We start from the raw sequence: 15,435 nt of genomic DNA on the forward strand, positions 1-15,435 counted from the left end.
TTAAGCACAGCCCTCGGCTAGCCTAAGGCAGCAGCTCCACACTAAGTCGTAACCTGATGCCCTGCCGGCACTGCTTCCGGCCATCCTTAACTTTGGTTCAGGGTCCACTCAATGTGGACATGCTAGTTTGAATTAGCAAAATGCTAATTCAAACTAGTTTTTAAGTCTAGATGCACTAATTCGAACTAAGTTAGTTCGGATTAGTGCTGTAGTGTAGACATACCCTAAGATATTACTCAGGGTGAGTGAGCTGGCAGGGTGTGCTCATAAATGATTTTCAACAATTATTGCTTTAGTCATAATTTGCTACAACAAACACCTTAATCATTTTTGGCATGACATACGTGCAGCCTGAAGCTGAAGTGCAATAATTCTGTATTATCTATTATTTTGGCTTGTCTATTAATAAAATAACGATATTGGGGGCCAAGCAGTTACCTGTCTAGTTCAGGACCCTAATTTGACAGTCTCATTCCTGCTTTTCCTTCTTCAGTTGACTTAAATCTGTAGAACCTATCCTACCTTATTTTTCAACATTACAAGCCAAAAGCACGTCCCATTATGAGAGAGTGTACTGGGCCCTTGTGGCCACTGCTGGAGGCCCTGGTTACAAGTACATCCCATTCTGGCAGTGACAGGAAAGAAGCATCAAAGTTGCATCCTCCAAGCCTGCCTAGAGACACCTCAGGGAAGTGGCCAATGGGAACTTAGAAGGCTAATATCAAAGGAGCTGCAGGACCATAGCAGGTCAGTTCCTTTATGGGACCTGAGAGGCAAGGACGGGTGCTCCTTTGTGGCCACAGCATGATAACTAGAGGTGGGTTGGGGTTTTTTTCTGACTGGTTTTAGGAGACAAACCCTTAACCATGAGATAAAAGTGATGCTAAAGGGATCAGAATGGAAGAAGCCCAGAGAAGCAGCAACAATCAACTGAATCAAGCAGGGCATGGGTTCTGTTTATAGGATCCCTGGGTTGAACCCGAAGTAATGGGCTGACGTGTTCTTCTACTACTTCACATAAAATAACATAACCCCCCCAAAGGTGGCAGAAGTTATTTGGAAGCCAGAACAAACGGTTGAGTTTAAAGGGCACAGAAATAGATTGAAGATCTGAGAAAGGACAATGAGCCTTTAATTTGCTACAGTCTTTCATAACTTGGAAGGGGGTCATTCTGACCTTGTAATTGGGCCAGATGCCCAGACTGCTGAAGACCCGCCAGGGTCAATCAGTAGCCTGTAGTTGGCACCAGGGGTAAGAAAAAAAAACTGGGTTCCACATCCAGCAGCCCCATTTTACCCATCTGGAAACATTTATCCCTCTCAGATTAATGTAGCTGGTCACCTCATTCAAAAGCTAATTACTGTATTAAGAACAATAGACTCTTCCCTCAAGCCCCCTCATTAGAAGAGCAATGCTTTGGGTTGGTTAGGCTAGTGTTAAAACCAGAGACTTTGGATCACTGACCCAAGAATGGTATGATTAGAAACCAAATTGCTCAATGTAATGTCTATATCTGAAGGCCTACTTATTACTGGAAATACCAATAATCAGTAGCCTGTTAAATTGGGACTTTTAATAAGATGTTAGACTAGGATGCAGCTCTTAGTTTCTCTTCACTGCTCTCATTCCCACTTCAGCCAAGAACACTTTTACAAATGGCGAGTGCAGAGTCCTCAAGAGCCCTTGAGAAGTTCCTGGAAAATATGATTTGTAGTACATGGCAGATTCCATGCATAAAATTTCTTGACTGATTACAGACAGCTTTCATTGGACACATTTTCTTCATCAAATAGCTCTTTGAGAAGAAAAAATAGAAGGGGAGAAGGCTGTAAAAGGGCAATATACTTCCAGTACTCTTGAGCAGTTTGTTCTAAGCAAAGGGGTCTGTTACCTTTTAGGAGTGACTGGTTTACTGACTGTTAATGCTTTAAAAATGAGATGAAATCAGGTGTATAGTCTTTATTGCAAGAAAGATATATGCCCCTGTGCATGCCAGTGGTTTGGAATCTTAATCTCTGAAGACATAACATTGATATATGTTATGTTGCCAAACAGCACAGTGAGTGTTTAAAATGCTGTGGACAGCCCTATAGCCTCCCCACGATACAATCTAAGATTAGATTGTAACTCAGTGACTGAATCCTTTCCCAAATCCTGCATAGAATATTAAAGCTCAGGCCATTTACTCTAATATTTTGCTGGGTTTTTTTCTTTTTGCCATAGAAACAAGAAAGCCCACAGAATAGGGATGTACACAGTTGCCAGCATGAGAGCCTATCACCCACATCAGACAATTTCACTATAATACAATGTCATGATTTCTATGTTGACGGAAGCTTAAGGCTGTGCAAAAGAATCTGTTTAGCAACCATGTCTATGGTAACATAATTGATCACAGAGCTTCAAGCCTCAACTGATATATTAACCAAATATCTATGCATGTGCTTTTCCTCTGTCCTTGATCTAGGTCAGATTAATTTTTCTGGACATGACCCCGTCACTGTACAGCACAAAACAGCTCCACATGATGTCAGTTATATAGACCTTGGCGTATTCAATCCTATAGGAAACATATACAAATTATTTGCTTTTATTAAAGATACAGAAAAAGGAAAATAATCAAAACACTTGAAATATTAAATAGCAAGTAAGATTCATCTTAACAATATTCCTTCTTTGTTTTCTTTCTAGCTGTAGAGATATTGCAGAAAGAAGAATAACTCTTCCTGGCAGTCTTTCAGTGGTATTAATGGTGGTATTAACTATCCTTTCTGAAGGGATGGAGGGACAAAATAAGTTAGTTAAAGTTGACTGGATCTTCTTGTTGCTGTTGTTGTTAGAGTCACATTTCCTTGAAGTCAAAGCAGGATGTATACACAAAAAGGGACAGAAAAGGGGAGCAAAAATAGAAAATACAACCTCTGCATCTGGAGCTGGCTTGTAGTCTCATAAAAGGGAAACATGATCTGTTCAGTCACTATGAAAACATCTCAACTGTCACCAGCATCAGGCTACATTTAGGGCTTTTTAGTTTCCTCATGGGGTCATAGTAGTGCTCCAAAATACTGAATTGTCATTGCTGGCTAAGCCAGACTGAAACAGAAGACAAAGAGAGAGATAGGAAAGAGAAGATACAAGGTTGAGGGGGGCAGGGGGAGAAGGAGACACACATAAGAGGGAAGTTGAGAACATGAATCCAAGTGTCTGGGCTGTTTCCCATTCTGTCACTGAGTACAGAAGATGGGGGTCTGCAAGATGGGGGTCAATATCTTGCCTCTATAAGCTCTGCTTACATAAACTCCCCAGAGTCACAGATTCACTGACTTTGGAAGGTAGTTACCACCACCAAATGAAAAAAAAAAGTCCCCTTTCTTCTTGAACCCAGGAAGGAAGCACTAGGACTTCTTCCAGAAGGGTACCCCCATGCTTTTTTTTAAAAAACCACAAGAGAACTTGGAAAGAAAGAGAAACCAAACCGCAGTCTCTGGTAGCTGACCTCTCAGGGTATGTCTACACTACCCCGCTAGTTCGAACTAGCGGGGTAATGTATGCATACCGCACTTGCTAATGAAGCCCGGGATTTGAATTTCCCGGGCTTCATTAGCATAAGCGGGGAGCCGCCATTTTTAAATCCCCGCTGCTTCGAACCCCGTGTGAATCCCGGGCTTCATTAGCAAGTGCGGTATGCATACATTACCCCGCTAGTTCGAACTAGCGGGGTAGTGTAGACATACCCCCAGTCTTAGGCATGCAAACACAGACACAGACCTCCTGTTTCCTTCCAAGACACAAGAATCAAATCATCAGCTTAAAAAAGGTGATGTTATTAATAAAAACAAAAAGATATACTTGATGAAGCATATTTGGTTGCTAGGTGTTACAGAGCAACTAAGAAAGGAGAAGATTAAAACACAGAAAAATATTCCTAGGCATGGCTTAAATAATGGAAGGGGAGGGAAGCACATGGATTTTACAAAGAGACCGTTTACCAAACAGCAAAATAAAGAAAAATAGCCTGATTGTGACAAAATACGTGCTTTTCCTCTAATCACGATCTATGCTGAGCTGTACTTCAAGGCCCAGTTTACTGCCATGTCCAATATTTTGTATAGGCATGACAATTGTGATTACTGCATCTGCTCCCTCCAGCCCTTAACTTAGAATTTCTACACACAAAGTGAGAGTCTACACTGCACCATAGGTTGAAATAAGATATGCAATTTGAGCTACCAAATTGTGTATCTTATAAGATAGTGCCAAATTTCAAAATAACCCACTATTCCAAAACATCTCTTACTCCTCGTGGAATGAGGTTTACAGGGACATCGGAATAGCAAGCCCGTTATATTTTGAAATAATGGGCTTGCTGTTAAGAGGTGAGATAAGTGTTTTGGTATACAGGAGGTATCCCAAAATAGCGCTGCAGTGCAGACATAGCCAAAGAGAGCAGGCAAGGTATCTATACGTAATTTAAATTTCAGTACTTTATCCCATTAGTTCTTCTGTTCCCCTTCCAACACCCTTGCTAGCTACCTAAGTTTTACCCTTTAGTCATCAGGTGCTGGCCAGCACTCCTCCCATCCATCACACCCAAGTCTCATAAATATTACTCTTTTCAATCTATCCATCTTCCCCTGGTGTCAGAATTCCCCTCTTTCTACCGACTGGTAGAGCATTGCAAATCCGGGTATATTCACTTTATATCCATGGGTACATGCATGCCTGAATGTGGATGCAGATATCCCTGGCTCATTTTTGCATGTGAGGATGCAAATTTTGTATTTAAAACTGTGAAATTTGTGGATATCCACATTATATCTGCAGGCATGTGGCTATGGATATCCATGGCTCATTTTTGAGGCTATAGATGTGGATGCAGATACAAAATTTTGTATCTGTGCACGGCTCTACTGACCGGGTTGAAGGATATGATATTTTGCTCACCAATTAGGTCTAATGTCCAACCACGCCAATTTTGAACCATTACTCTCCAATTTCATCTGCCTCTTGTTTACCAAACACACATCTCAAAGTCCTTGGTCTCAGTGGATCCTTTTGTTTGATTAAAGTCAGTCTGTCACCTTTCTGTACCTTTTTCCAAAAATATTCATATAACAATATGAATTGCTCTTCTTTAAAGTACTTTCCACTGTAAACATGTAAAAACAGCTTCATGCTATGATTAACACAACATATTGCATTGTCAGAGCTTCCTTTCTCCTCTTACCATTCTTCCCTACCCTTTCATATCTTCCATCTGCCTATGCCTTAAGTCAGTGGTGGGCTGCCAACATTTTAATAAAGACTCTCAAATATTTTCCAACTTCCTTGGAAATAAATCTGACATTCTGTAAACAAAATACTCTTCCCACTCCTCAAAAAATACCACTTTTAAATTCCATTTACTGATCTTCTACCCAATAAAATGTGGCAATTCCATATTCTTCCTCCACCAAACAACTGCATCAGTGCTTTCACCCGTACCCATAACGATCTGTCCCTTTAACATACCATGTTTTCCTCTCCCTTGAATCTTCCTTCTTTTATGTAAGGACCCCAATCAGGTCTTTCACCCCGTCACTGTACAAGCATCACAGAGAAAATCCCTGTCCCCAGAGATCTCAGAGTCAGGGTTTTAGGCAACACACAACCAGAGAATAAATTGACAGGGAAAAGCAGAGACCAGTGCATTTACTTGAACTCACTATCAGCAAAAGACCAACAAAAGACATTTCAAAGGCTCCCCTCTGAGGCAGCTGTTCCTCAAAACATGTTGATTGTAGCATGCAGCTGTCCTGAAGCTTCTAGTTGGGTTAGTCTGGTAGAGAGCGTATCCCCTTTGGTAGTGGAATGGGTGTTTTCAGGTGGGTTGGGGATTTATGTCCTTGGTTCTTGAGGTGGGAAATTTTGATCCCCATGTGGTATAGGGATCGAGTTGGGAAAGCAGGTCTCCCATGACTGTTAAAGATATTAGGTTGGGGGTAACTGTACCAGGATGCTGTGGAGAGCTCAGTAAGCAAAAAAGCCTCTGCAGGCTGATATGAGAAGTCAGGCAGGAAAATGGGTTTCTCTACCTCTGTGGTTCTCAACTGGTGGTCCATGGTGACTTTTTCAGTGGTCCACAGGAACATTGTCTGAAGTCACATGGCATGAGCAGGCACTGCTGTTAGGCTGTTTTACGCTGTGTTCACAAGCACGCAGCGTGTCTTCCATAGCGTCACCTGCAGGAGGAATTCTTTGATCTGAAAAATGATTTTGTGGCTCAATACATGTACCAGCAGTCTACCATAGAGAAATTTTGGGCCAGCATGACCGGGAGTTACCCAAATTTGTCAGCACATGCAGTCAGATTTCTTTTGCCATTTGCATCAACTTATGTGTGTGAGACTGGATTTTTGTGTTTGTTGCATGTTAAGTCCAAACAGAGGAATCGGGTTGCAGTGGAAAGCGATATTCATTGTGCATTATCAAGTACCACTCCAAACATTGAAAAAGCTTGTCAGTGAGAAGATAATCCAAAAATCTGTTAGTAAGAAATAAATTTCAATCCAAAATGTTTGTTGTCTGCTTTTTTTTTTATCATGTCTCAAAAAGGAGGTGGTCAATTAAATTTTTTTGATTGGCCTGGTGGTCTGTGGACTGAAACGAGTTGAGAACAACTGCTCTAGCTGGTGTGGGCAAGATGATCATCAGTGACATCAGTGATAGTGGTCAGGTTGGGGAGTGAGTATCTTCAAGAGCAGTGGATCTCAATCTTTCATTACAACTGTACCCCTTTCAGGAGTGATTTTCTTGGGTACAACCAAGTTTCATCTCACTTTAAAATGACTTGCTGGCAAAAACCAGACATAAAAATTCAAAAAGTGTTACAGCACACAATCTCTGAAAAATGTCTAACTTTCTCATTTTTATTAGACAGGCAGTCCCCGGGTTACGTACAAGATAGGGACTGTAGGTTTGTTCTTAAGTTGAATCTGTATGTAAGTCGGAACTGGCGTCCAGATTCAGACACTGCTGAAACTGACCGCCAGTTCTGACTTACATACAGAATCAACTTAAGAACCCCAGGCGTCCCCAAGTCAGCTGCTGCTGAAACTGATCAGCAGCTGATTCCAGGAAGCCCGGGGCAGAGCAACTCTACCTCGGGCTTCCTGTAGTCAGCGCTGGTCAGTTTCAGCAGAAGCTGACTTGGGGACGCCTGGGGCAGAGCAGCTGGGGTGCTGCTGGGTTGCTCCAGTAGCGCCGCTCCTGGTGCTACAGGACCAACCCAGCAGCACCCCATCTGCTCTGCCCCAGGCGTCCTGATTCAGCCACTGCTGAAACTGACCAGCAGCGGCTGAATCAGGACCTGGGGCAGAGCAGCTGGGGTGCTGCCGGGTTGGTCCAGTAGTGCCCAGAGCGGGCGCTACAGGACCAATCGGCAGCGCCCCAGCTGCTCTGCCCCAGAGTCCAAAACAAAAGCCTGGTCTGCTGGGGGGGGGGGGGGGGAGCACACTAGCTGCGCTCCCCCCCCCCCAGCAGACCAGGGACACGGGGAGCAGAGCCGCAGCGGCAGCGGGGTGCCGCGCCTCTGAGGCTTTGCTCTGGCAAAGCCTCAGAGGCGAGGGACCCCGCAGCAGCTGCGGCTTCAGTCCGGGAGCCTGTGGTCTGCTGGGGATGGTCCCCAGCAGACCACAGGCACCCAGATTGAAGCGGCAGCAGCGGCGGTTCTCCGCGCCTCTGAGGCTTTGCTCTGGCAAAGCCTCAGAGGCGCGGGACCCCCCTGCGGCTGCGGCTTCAGTCCGGGAGCCTGTGGTCTGCTGGGGACGGTCCCCAGCAGACCACAGGCACCCAGATTGAAGCGGTAGCAGCGGCGGTTCCCCGCGCCTCTGAGGCTTTGCTCTGGCAAAGCCTCAGAAGCGCGGGAACCCGCCCGGTGCCCCTGGTCTGCTGGAGACGGTCTCCAGCAGACCAGGGGCACCGGAGCAGCTTACGAACGGGGCTTTCTCGCCCCGACTTTCGGGGCGAGAAAGCGCCGTTCGTAAGTGCGGATCCGACGTAAGTCGGATCCGCGTAAGTCGGGGACTACCTGTATAATTATAAAATAAATCAATTAGAATATAAATACTGTGCTCATAATTTCAGCGGATAGCATATAGAACAGGTATAAACCCGTCTCTGTCTATATGAAATTTTAGTTTGGGCTGACTTCACTAGTACTTTTTATGTAACCTCTTACAAAGCTAGGCAAATATCAAGATGAACTGAGGTACCTCCTTGAAGATCACTGCATAGCTACCGGAGTACATATACGCCTCATTGAGAGCAACTGCCCTAGATAGTGTGTGGGGCAAGGGTTGGTGTCCATAGTAGTTAAAAGGTCAAGCCTGATCATATCTGATCTCTCAATAGTAGTGGTGTTGGCGGAAATGCATAGATTATTCCCTTCATACAAGATCAGAGAAAGGCATCTTCCAGAGACAGATAACCTAGCCCTCCTCTTGAGCAAAGCAGATGACACTTTTTGTTCCTGGAAGCAATAAAGGGGTCCACCTCTGGGAGACCCTAATTTTGCAATATATCATAGAGAATGTGAATGTCCAATTTCTATCCATAGTCCTTAAGACAAGGATCCTGAGCCTGAAGGTCTCCCATAGTAAGTAAAATGAGATAGGAGAATATGGTTCAGTCCTGGAGATCTACTTGCAAGAAGTCCAGTTCAATTTTCTACAATTCTAGGCAGCCAAAATATTATTTCAGTCTAAGCCAGATCTAACAACACAGTGCTCCAGATAAAAAGAAAACCCATTGCCCTGTGAAATATTTTAATAATGGTTTACAATGATACTACATAAATAGACCAAAAGCTAGATGCCACAGCACATTAAATACAACACTTCATTATTTAATCTTTTATTCAAGGATCGTTTGTAACATTTAGCTGATTAAGGGCTCTGGCTATCCCGTAAAGTGGAGTTATTCCCATTGTACAAATGGGGATGTGAAGAAGCTATTGACTATCCTTTTAAGTGCCCACTCACATGAGATGACTACATTTTTGACCCACTTACTTAAAGCACTCACAAAGGCCCAGAACCTGCCAAGCCCTTTTGTCTTCAGTTGCCCGTGTGGATGATTAGTACTTCTAGTGTTCCTACAGGATTTTCAGGTTAGGTCCCCAAACATAGAGCTACCCAGGATTATTGACTACCTGTAATAATATAAGTCTAAATGGCTATCATATAGCAACTTAGGGGTACAGCCATGATCAAATCCAGGTCTCTTGCTGACCAATATTCTGTTCTCATCACCACCACATTATATCTCCTCCCAGGTACTTAAAAAAAAAGCCACAGAAATTAAGTCTACAAATGGATTCTTGTCAGGAGAAAAAAAAGACCTAAACTAAAAAAACAAATTATGCACATTTTACATCCCACAGAAGTTCAGCATTTTATTTTTCTAAGTCTGAATTAACTCAGAAAGCAGTTAATTTCCAACTTCAAAGGTTTCCTCTTGTTTTGAAGACAATAAATATGCAGCAAATATCTCACAGCAACAACAAGCTGATTAGACGTAAATTTCAGCAAGAGTAGTTGCTTGTCAGAAATAAATTACTGTTGCAGAAGGTCATGTCTGGTTTTATTTTTGGGAAGAGTGAGGGACCAAAATCACACATTTCTGCAGAAGAATGTTTCCCTGTGTTTTAAAGCTTCTTTAAAATTGTTCACACAACACAATGTTGCCAGCAGTTCAAAGGACAGAAGAATTATTCCTACCTGCTACAGTGACTTTAGCTGTCCGACTGATGATAGCCCCAATGCCTTCTAAAGAAGCTTCGCACTGGTAGAGACCCTCGTCTGGTTTATGGTGCCTGGAATGGACTATGCTTTGAATAAAGAGGGAACCATTGGCCAGCTGCTGTCTCCTTTCATCCACTGCCAGGTTTAAGAAGACTGCATCTTTCTTCCACTTAATGACAGGAATTCCTTGATCGGACTCCACTGAGCAATTCAGCAGTACATTACTTCCACGCATGGTGACAGCATCTGAAGGCTCAGTCAGGAACCGCAATGATGTAAAACCCTGAACTTGTGAACCTAAAATAAGAAAAGCTCAGTTACTCACTCATGTACAGGGAGATAGATGCCAGTTCTGGTGCATTAACTCATTGAAGAGTATGAACACAAAATCCCAGAAGACACATTGGGTGCCTGGCAAACATTCAGAGAATTAATTTAATTAAAAATAGAATGTCTCAGCAAATTGGCTAAAGTAAGACCAAGATGAATGCCATCAGTTCAAATATAATTTTTACAGAAAGGAGACTAGCATGTAAACAAAGCTAAATATACACCACCACCCCCGCATATGCCTCAAAATAAGTGCCAATGTGTTGAATTTCCAGTTGTGCGAGAGATCAGTACAAAGTGAATTCACCATTTCAGAATCATTTGGATGGTTTAAACGGAATTTACTCTTATTGGTTCATAGGGCTTGTGCTGGTGTAACCATCTGCAGGTGAATTTGAACCGGGACCTCTGGAGCTTAGTGTAGGAGCCTCTGCAGTTTGGACTATAAAGCCAGCTGCCTCTCAGGTTAACAATGAGTGAGCTCTACAGCTCTCTCACTCTAAGAAGTCTAAGCGCCACTACATGGGACAGTGAACCACACCCACTGGGTGTGTGGGTTATACTGGATCCCTGAAAAGAGCTGGATTTCACCTGAGCCACTTGCAAATAGCACTTGGGTGTCTCTGCCTTTATGAACAACCTTTCAGAAGAGATTAGACAAGTCTGACCCCCCCCACTCCCTTTGGAAGAGCAGCCAAATTTTTGTATATGATGAAGATTTTCTCCTATAACTGGAATGGCACCACATTCTCAAAAGCATTCCTCTGGGCTGTTTTTCCATTCCTCTGCAACAGAGAAAGCAATGGGGGAGTGGCTTGGGTGCCAGCTGAGCTGGTGTCACAGCAGCAGCTATTAAAGGCTATTCTTACCGCATCCCTGTGTGACATCACAGTAAGGCAGGGGTTCTCAAATTTTGTGATACTGCGACCCCCCTCTAAGTTGCTCGTGACCCACAGTTTGAGAAATGCGGCAGTAAGGCATCAAGAATAATTTGAAAGGCTGCAACACAGGCCACTCTACAGCCTTGCAGAGTTAGGAGGCAATGGATAAGAACAAAATAGAGAATTTATAATGTTCTATAGAACTAGTCAATTGTATTACATTCTCTAATAGCAAAATAAAAGGAAGAAAAATAGTCCTGATTTTGATTTCCTACCAAATTGACCCTTTTCCAAGCATTTACACCTATGCAAAGTGCATGAAAATTGGATTCTGATTCGGAAGCACTTTACACTCACTTGTCACAAGTGTAAGTTACAAGACCATGGTGTATGGCGTATCAGGCCCTATAACTTCTGATGATTGCTAAACGATCTAGTCAAAACGTACAGGACATTTCATGTCTTTAAAGCTGCTGACTCTGAATGGAAAGCAGGTAGATATTTGCCATTAAGCAAACCTCAGCTTTCCTTCCACAGATGCAGACGTACAAATGTATCAGAGCAGAAGATTTAAAACAATAATAATTCTTAATCAAAGGAACAATTATTTTTAATTAATAAACCAAAAGACTCTTAAAATGTATTGGGAAATAGGAGCAGTGAGCAGGCATTTTCTTTATGTTATGAAATTTCATTCTGAAATACTAAATTGACTCAATGGAATAATTATCCAAAGTAGCCCTCTACCTACAATTTGCTTCAAATGCTCCAATGCAAAGTGAAAATAGGACTTAAACATTAAATAAACCTGTCCATGGCTGCTGCAGGTACAGTGGGTACAGCTGGGGGAGGGGTGCATATGCTTTAGCTGAGGAATAGACACGCACACACACACACACACACACACACATGCATGCACACACACAGAAAAACTCTTTGAAATATACAGTGGGGTTATGACAGATTTAAATGTAGGGAGTACATAAATAACAGAAGTTAAAAAAAGACTAACTTTCATGTGATTACCCTTGCACTCCAGTTGCAATTTCAGCTATTCATATTTTTTTCAGAAGCCACAGTTAGCTTAAATTGCTTTAGTGCAAGGTACCTAACAGCTTGAACAACCCGTAATGCTTTTGGAGTGTGAATACAATTCCAACCCTTCTCTGAAATATTGCTCCTGGAGCCTGAAGTGGTGAGAGATTGAAGAAACAGTCATATACTTTCAAAGAGGATTTTTTGAAAGTCCAAGAAGGTGGAGGGATTAAGCGACAGGTTTTGTAAGGGTATTTAGGTGCCTAACAGTGTTGATAGCTACTTACTGGGATTTTCACAACTAACACATCTAAATCTTTTTTTAAAGCAATGGAAGTTAGGTGCTTAGATGCTTTAAAAAAAGTCTGCTATACTCCTATCTGAATAAATAGCTAGAAATTCTCAAGCAACCCTCAATCATATGCTAATCAATCCTTTCGAACATTCCAAATTATGTGCCCTCTATTTTTACAAGGCACTTCCACACACCTTTTCCTCCCTAATCCATTGTAAACTCCATGAACCTGCAAACAAGAAAGCTAAGGGACTGAAAACTTTTATGGTATGTCTCAATGTTACACATATTTAGTCTTTATTAGATGAACAGTGAACAAACCAGAAGAACAAAAGCTAGACATATAATTCTGCTCAACTGGAACACCTTGGTATTGAAGCCCAATCACAGAAAGTTTTAAAGTAGAATATCATCATTTAAATTGCACTTAGAAGTCAATATGAGGGCTGTGCAGTTTATGAAGCAAAGAGTAAATATGTTCTAAGTAACCAGGAAACAATATTTTGCACTTGGTAAAGTTTTGAAACAGTCATCTTATATTGTCCTCTTTCAAGTAGATTGCAGTAATCCACTTTTCTTTTTCTTTACACATACTTTTTATGATTAAACTCCAGATTCTCCTGTGAGGGAAAATAAACTCTCAATAGAGTAGTATTTTATCTCTAGTGAGTGTTTAATTAATGCAGTAAGAGTTGAATTCAAAACAGGGAGAAAAGATGAATTTACAAAATATTTTAGAAATTCCAAAACTGAGTTTAGCTTCCCAAATGATGACCATTAAATCTACTTTTGGTGAGGCCTACACAAATTCCATTTAGAAATCATTGCTCTGCACCACTTCTTCATAGGACAGCAAATCAATGTGACCTTCCCTCCTGAGCCAGACTGGAAATAGCCATTTCAGGGCACAAGGCAGGAAAGGATCTCCACAATGTTATCCCTTAGTCTTCCAAAAGCTGAAATGCCATCTCTGAAAGATTCCTAATCTCCAGCAGAGACAGCTATTCAAGTTAATGGCAAAACACCCACGGACATCAATGGAATAAAGAGCGGACTGTTGGAAACTAGATCCAAAGTCAAATCTTTGCATGGTAAAGCACTGTCCTGGATGCTTCTCTCTTTAGGTAAAGCCAGCAGAGATTTTAAATTTGTTTTTGTTAGAAGACTCCAAGATGCTATAAAACTTCTTTGTTCTATTCCTTGAGAAGACTCCGCCCAATTGTGCTTTATCTTAAACATATTAGAAAATCTCAGTTGAGTTAATAATTCAGCAGAAGCAGCTAAATGCAGCCATTAAGCTCCTCACCTTTACCATTTGGGGGTAGGGTTGCCAGATGGTCTCCCCAAAAATACCGGACACCCTGGTTAGGCTTCTGAAGTGCCCAAAGCAGCGATCGCGGCCCCGCCTCCCAGCTGGGACTCCCAGGCTGGGAGGTAGGGCTGCCATCAGCACTAGGAGCCTGTGAATGTGAATCCCAGCCACTCCCCCCACCCCTGCCAGGCTTCTGCGCAATCACAGACTCCTAGCACCAATCGTGGCCCCGCCTTCCAGCTTCTCTCCCCGCCCACGCCAGGATTCCATCCAGTGCACAGCCATAAAAATCAGAGAATACCAGACATTGCACAAAGAGTGCAAATACCGGACTGTCTGGTAGATACCGGATACCTGGCAATCCTATTTGGGGGAGGGATGGTTTGTTTTCCCCCAGAGATGGACAATGGATTCATTTCATTTCAAAGACCCAGACTTATATTTGCAAACTACTTTTAAACCTCTAGACTATTAAAATTTACACTAATAATTAAAATAAAGGGGTAGGAGAGAGGAGTAAAGTTAGCTGCACTGAAGTACAGGAGTTTGTTTATATTAGACTGAAACACACAAATGTCTCTTCTACACTTTCAGTGCTAGGTGGTCAGAGCAACCCACTGTCTTTATCTGGCATCTATCATTACCTCTTTAATTTCTCATCTTTAATGATCTTTTCCTTGCAACCCCTCCGATTTGCAAATAGGCACTAAACAGTAAAAAAAGTTTATGAATAATTCCAAGCATTCAAAAATGAAAACCAATGAAACTGAGCATCATGTTCATCGGCGTTTTTAGAAACCCTCTGCTTCTGAAAGTTTGGTGAATATAAACTGAGGTTACCTGCAGAGGGCATTAATTACTTCCATGGGATTATCTGCAGATGCAATAACCAACATGAGTAAAGTTTGCACAAATGAGTCAGTGGCTCGGAAGTTGCTGCACTTCTGTCACAAAAATGTACCTCCTGTAGTGCCTTAAAGACTAAACAATTTATTTGGGCATAATGGTTCCTGGGCAAAAACCTGCTCGGAGGCACAGGTTTACAGGCCCATTAGCTTTCTCCCTGACAGGTAACATTGAGGGATGTCAAAGTTATCATTTTCCAAGCCACATTCAAAACTAGCATTTAAAAGGTAAATTTTGATGTTCTTAAATCAGACCCCCACTCTGAATCCTTCCACTTCCTGTTCTGGACTTGTGAAATGTAATCCGCTCTTTTTGAATGTACTGCATTGATTACTTCCATTGCAAAAACAGAAGAGAGTTCATATTCGCAACTGCATGTGACTAGGCCAACCTCAGAGCTCACTTATTTTTCACACACGTTAAGAAATAAAAGTTTTGCACTCAAGTTATTTGAAATGTGCAAATGTAATAGTATTTCCATCTATCTGACGTAGTAGCACAGTAAACTACCTGAAAATAAAATGCATTTATGGAAGTCATGCATATACATTTTCTCAGAGGCCTTTTTGAATTCATCTATAGATCTCGCATTAAATTAGCATAGTACTCAGATTTGTAAACACTTATCTACAATTCCAAGTAGCCTACAACAAAGCAAAAGTTGGCACAATATTCTATTTGTTCAAAATCAGCTAATACTGAAATGAGGCTAAAAACAGATTAAAATGAGGTCTTTTAAAAATCATTTTATTATAACCCATGCAGTCCTAAACGTAGAAGTTGAACACTTTAAATTACACGCATTTTTTTATCATCTGACCAACATATGCATTGATATTATATGTAACATGTAGAAAGACAAGGTTGTTTCATCCAAGGAATTTGTAATCTGA

At 41.9% G+C, this 15,435-nt stretch overlaps 1 protein-coding gene across 4 annotated transcripts in view; it reads right to left on the minus strand.

Annotated features, from left to right (window-relative positions):
• The window catches only part of DCC (DCC netrin 1 receptor), a 994,271-nt gene that overhangs the window by 649,390 nt on the left and 329,446 nt on the right, over positions 1–15,435 (minus strand). For all 4 annotated transcript variants that reach the window (XM_075932654.1, XM_075932653.1, XM_075932652.1 and 1 more), the window contains exon 2: positions 9,760–10,080. In XM_075932654.1, coding sequence (XP_075788769.1) covers positions 9,760–10,080 — 321 coding nt within the window. The remainder of the gene's footprint in view (positions 1–9,759; positions 10,081–15,435) is intronic.

Source organism: Pelodiscus sinensis, chromosome 6 (genome assembly GCF_049634645.1).
Source record: "Pelodiscus sinensis isolate JC-2024 chromosome 6, ASM4963464v1, whole genome shotgun sequence".
NCBI classification, from domain to species: Eukaryota; Metazoa; Chordata; order Testudines; family Trionychidae; genus Pelodiscus; species Pelodiscus sinensis.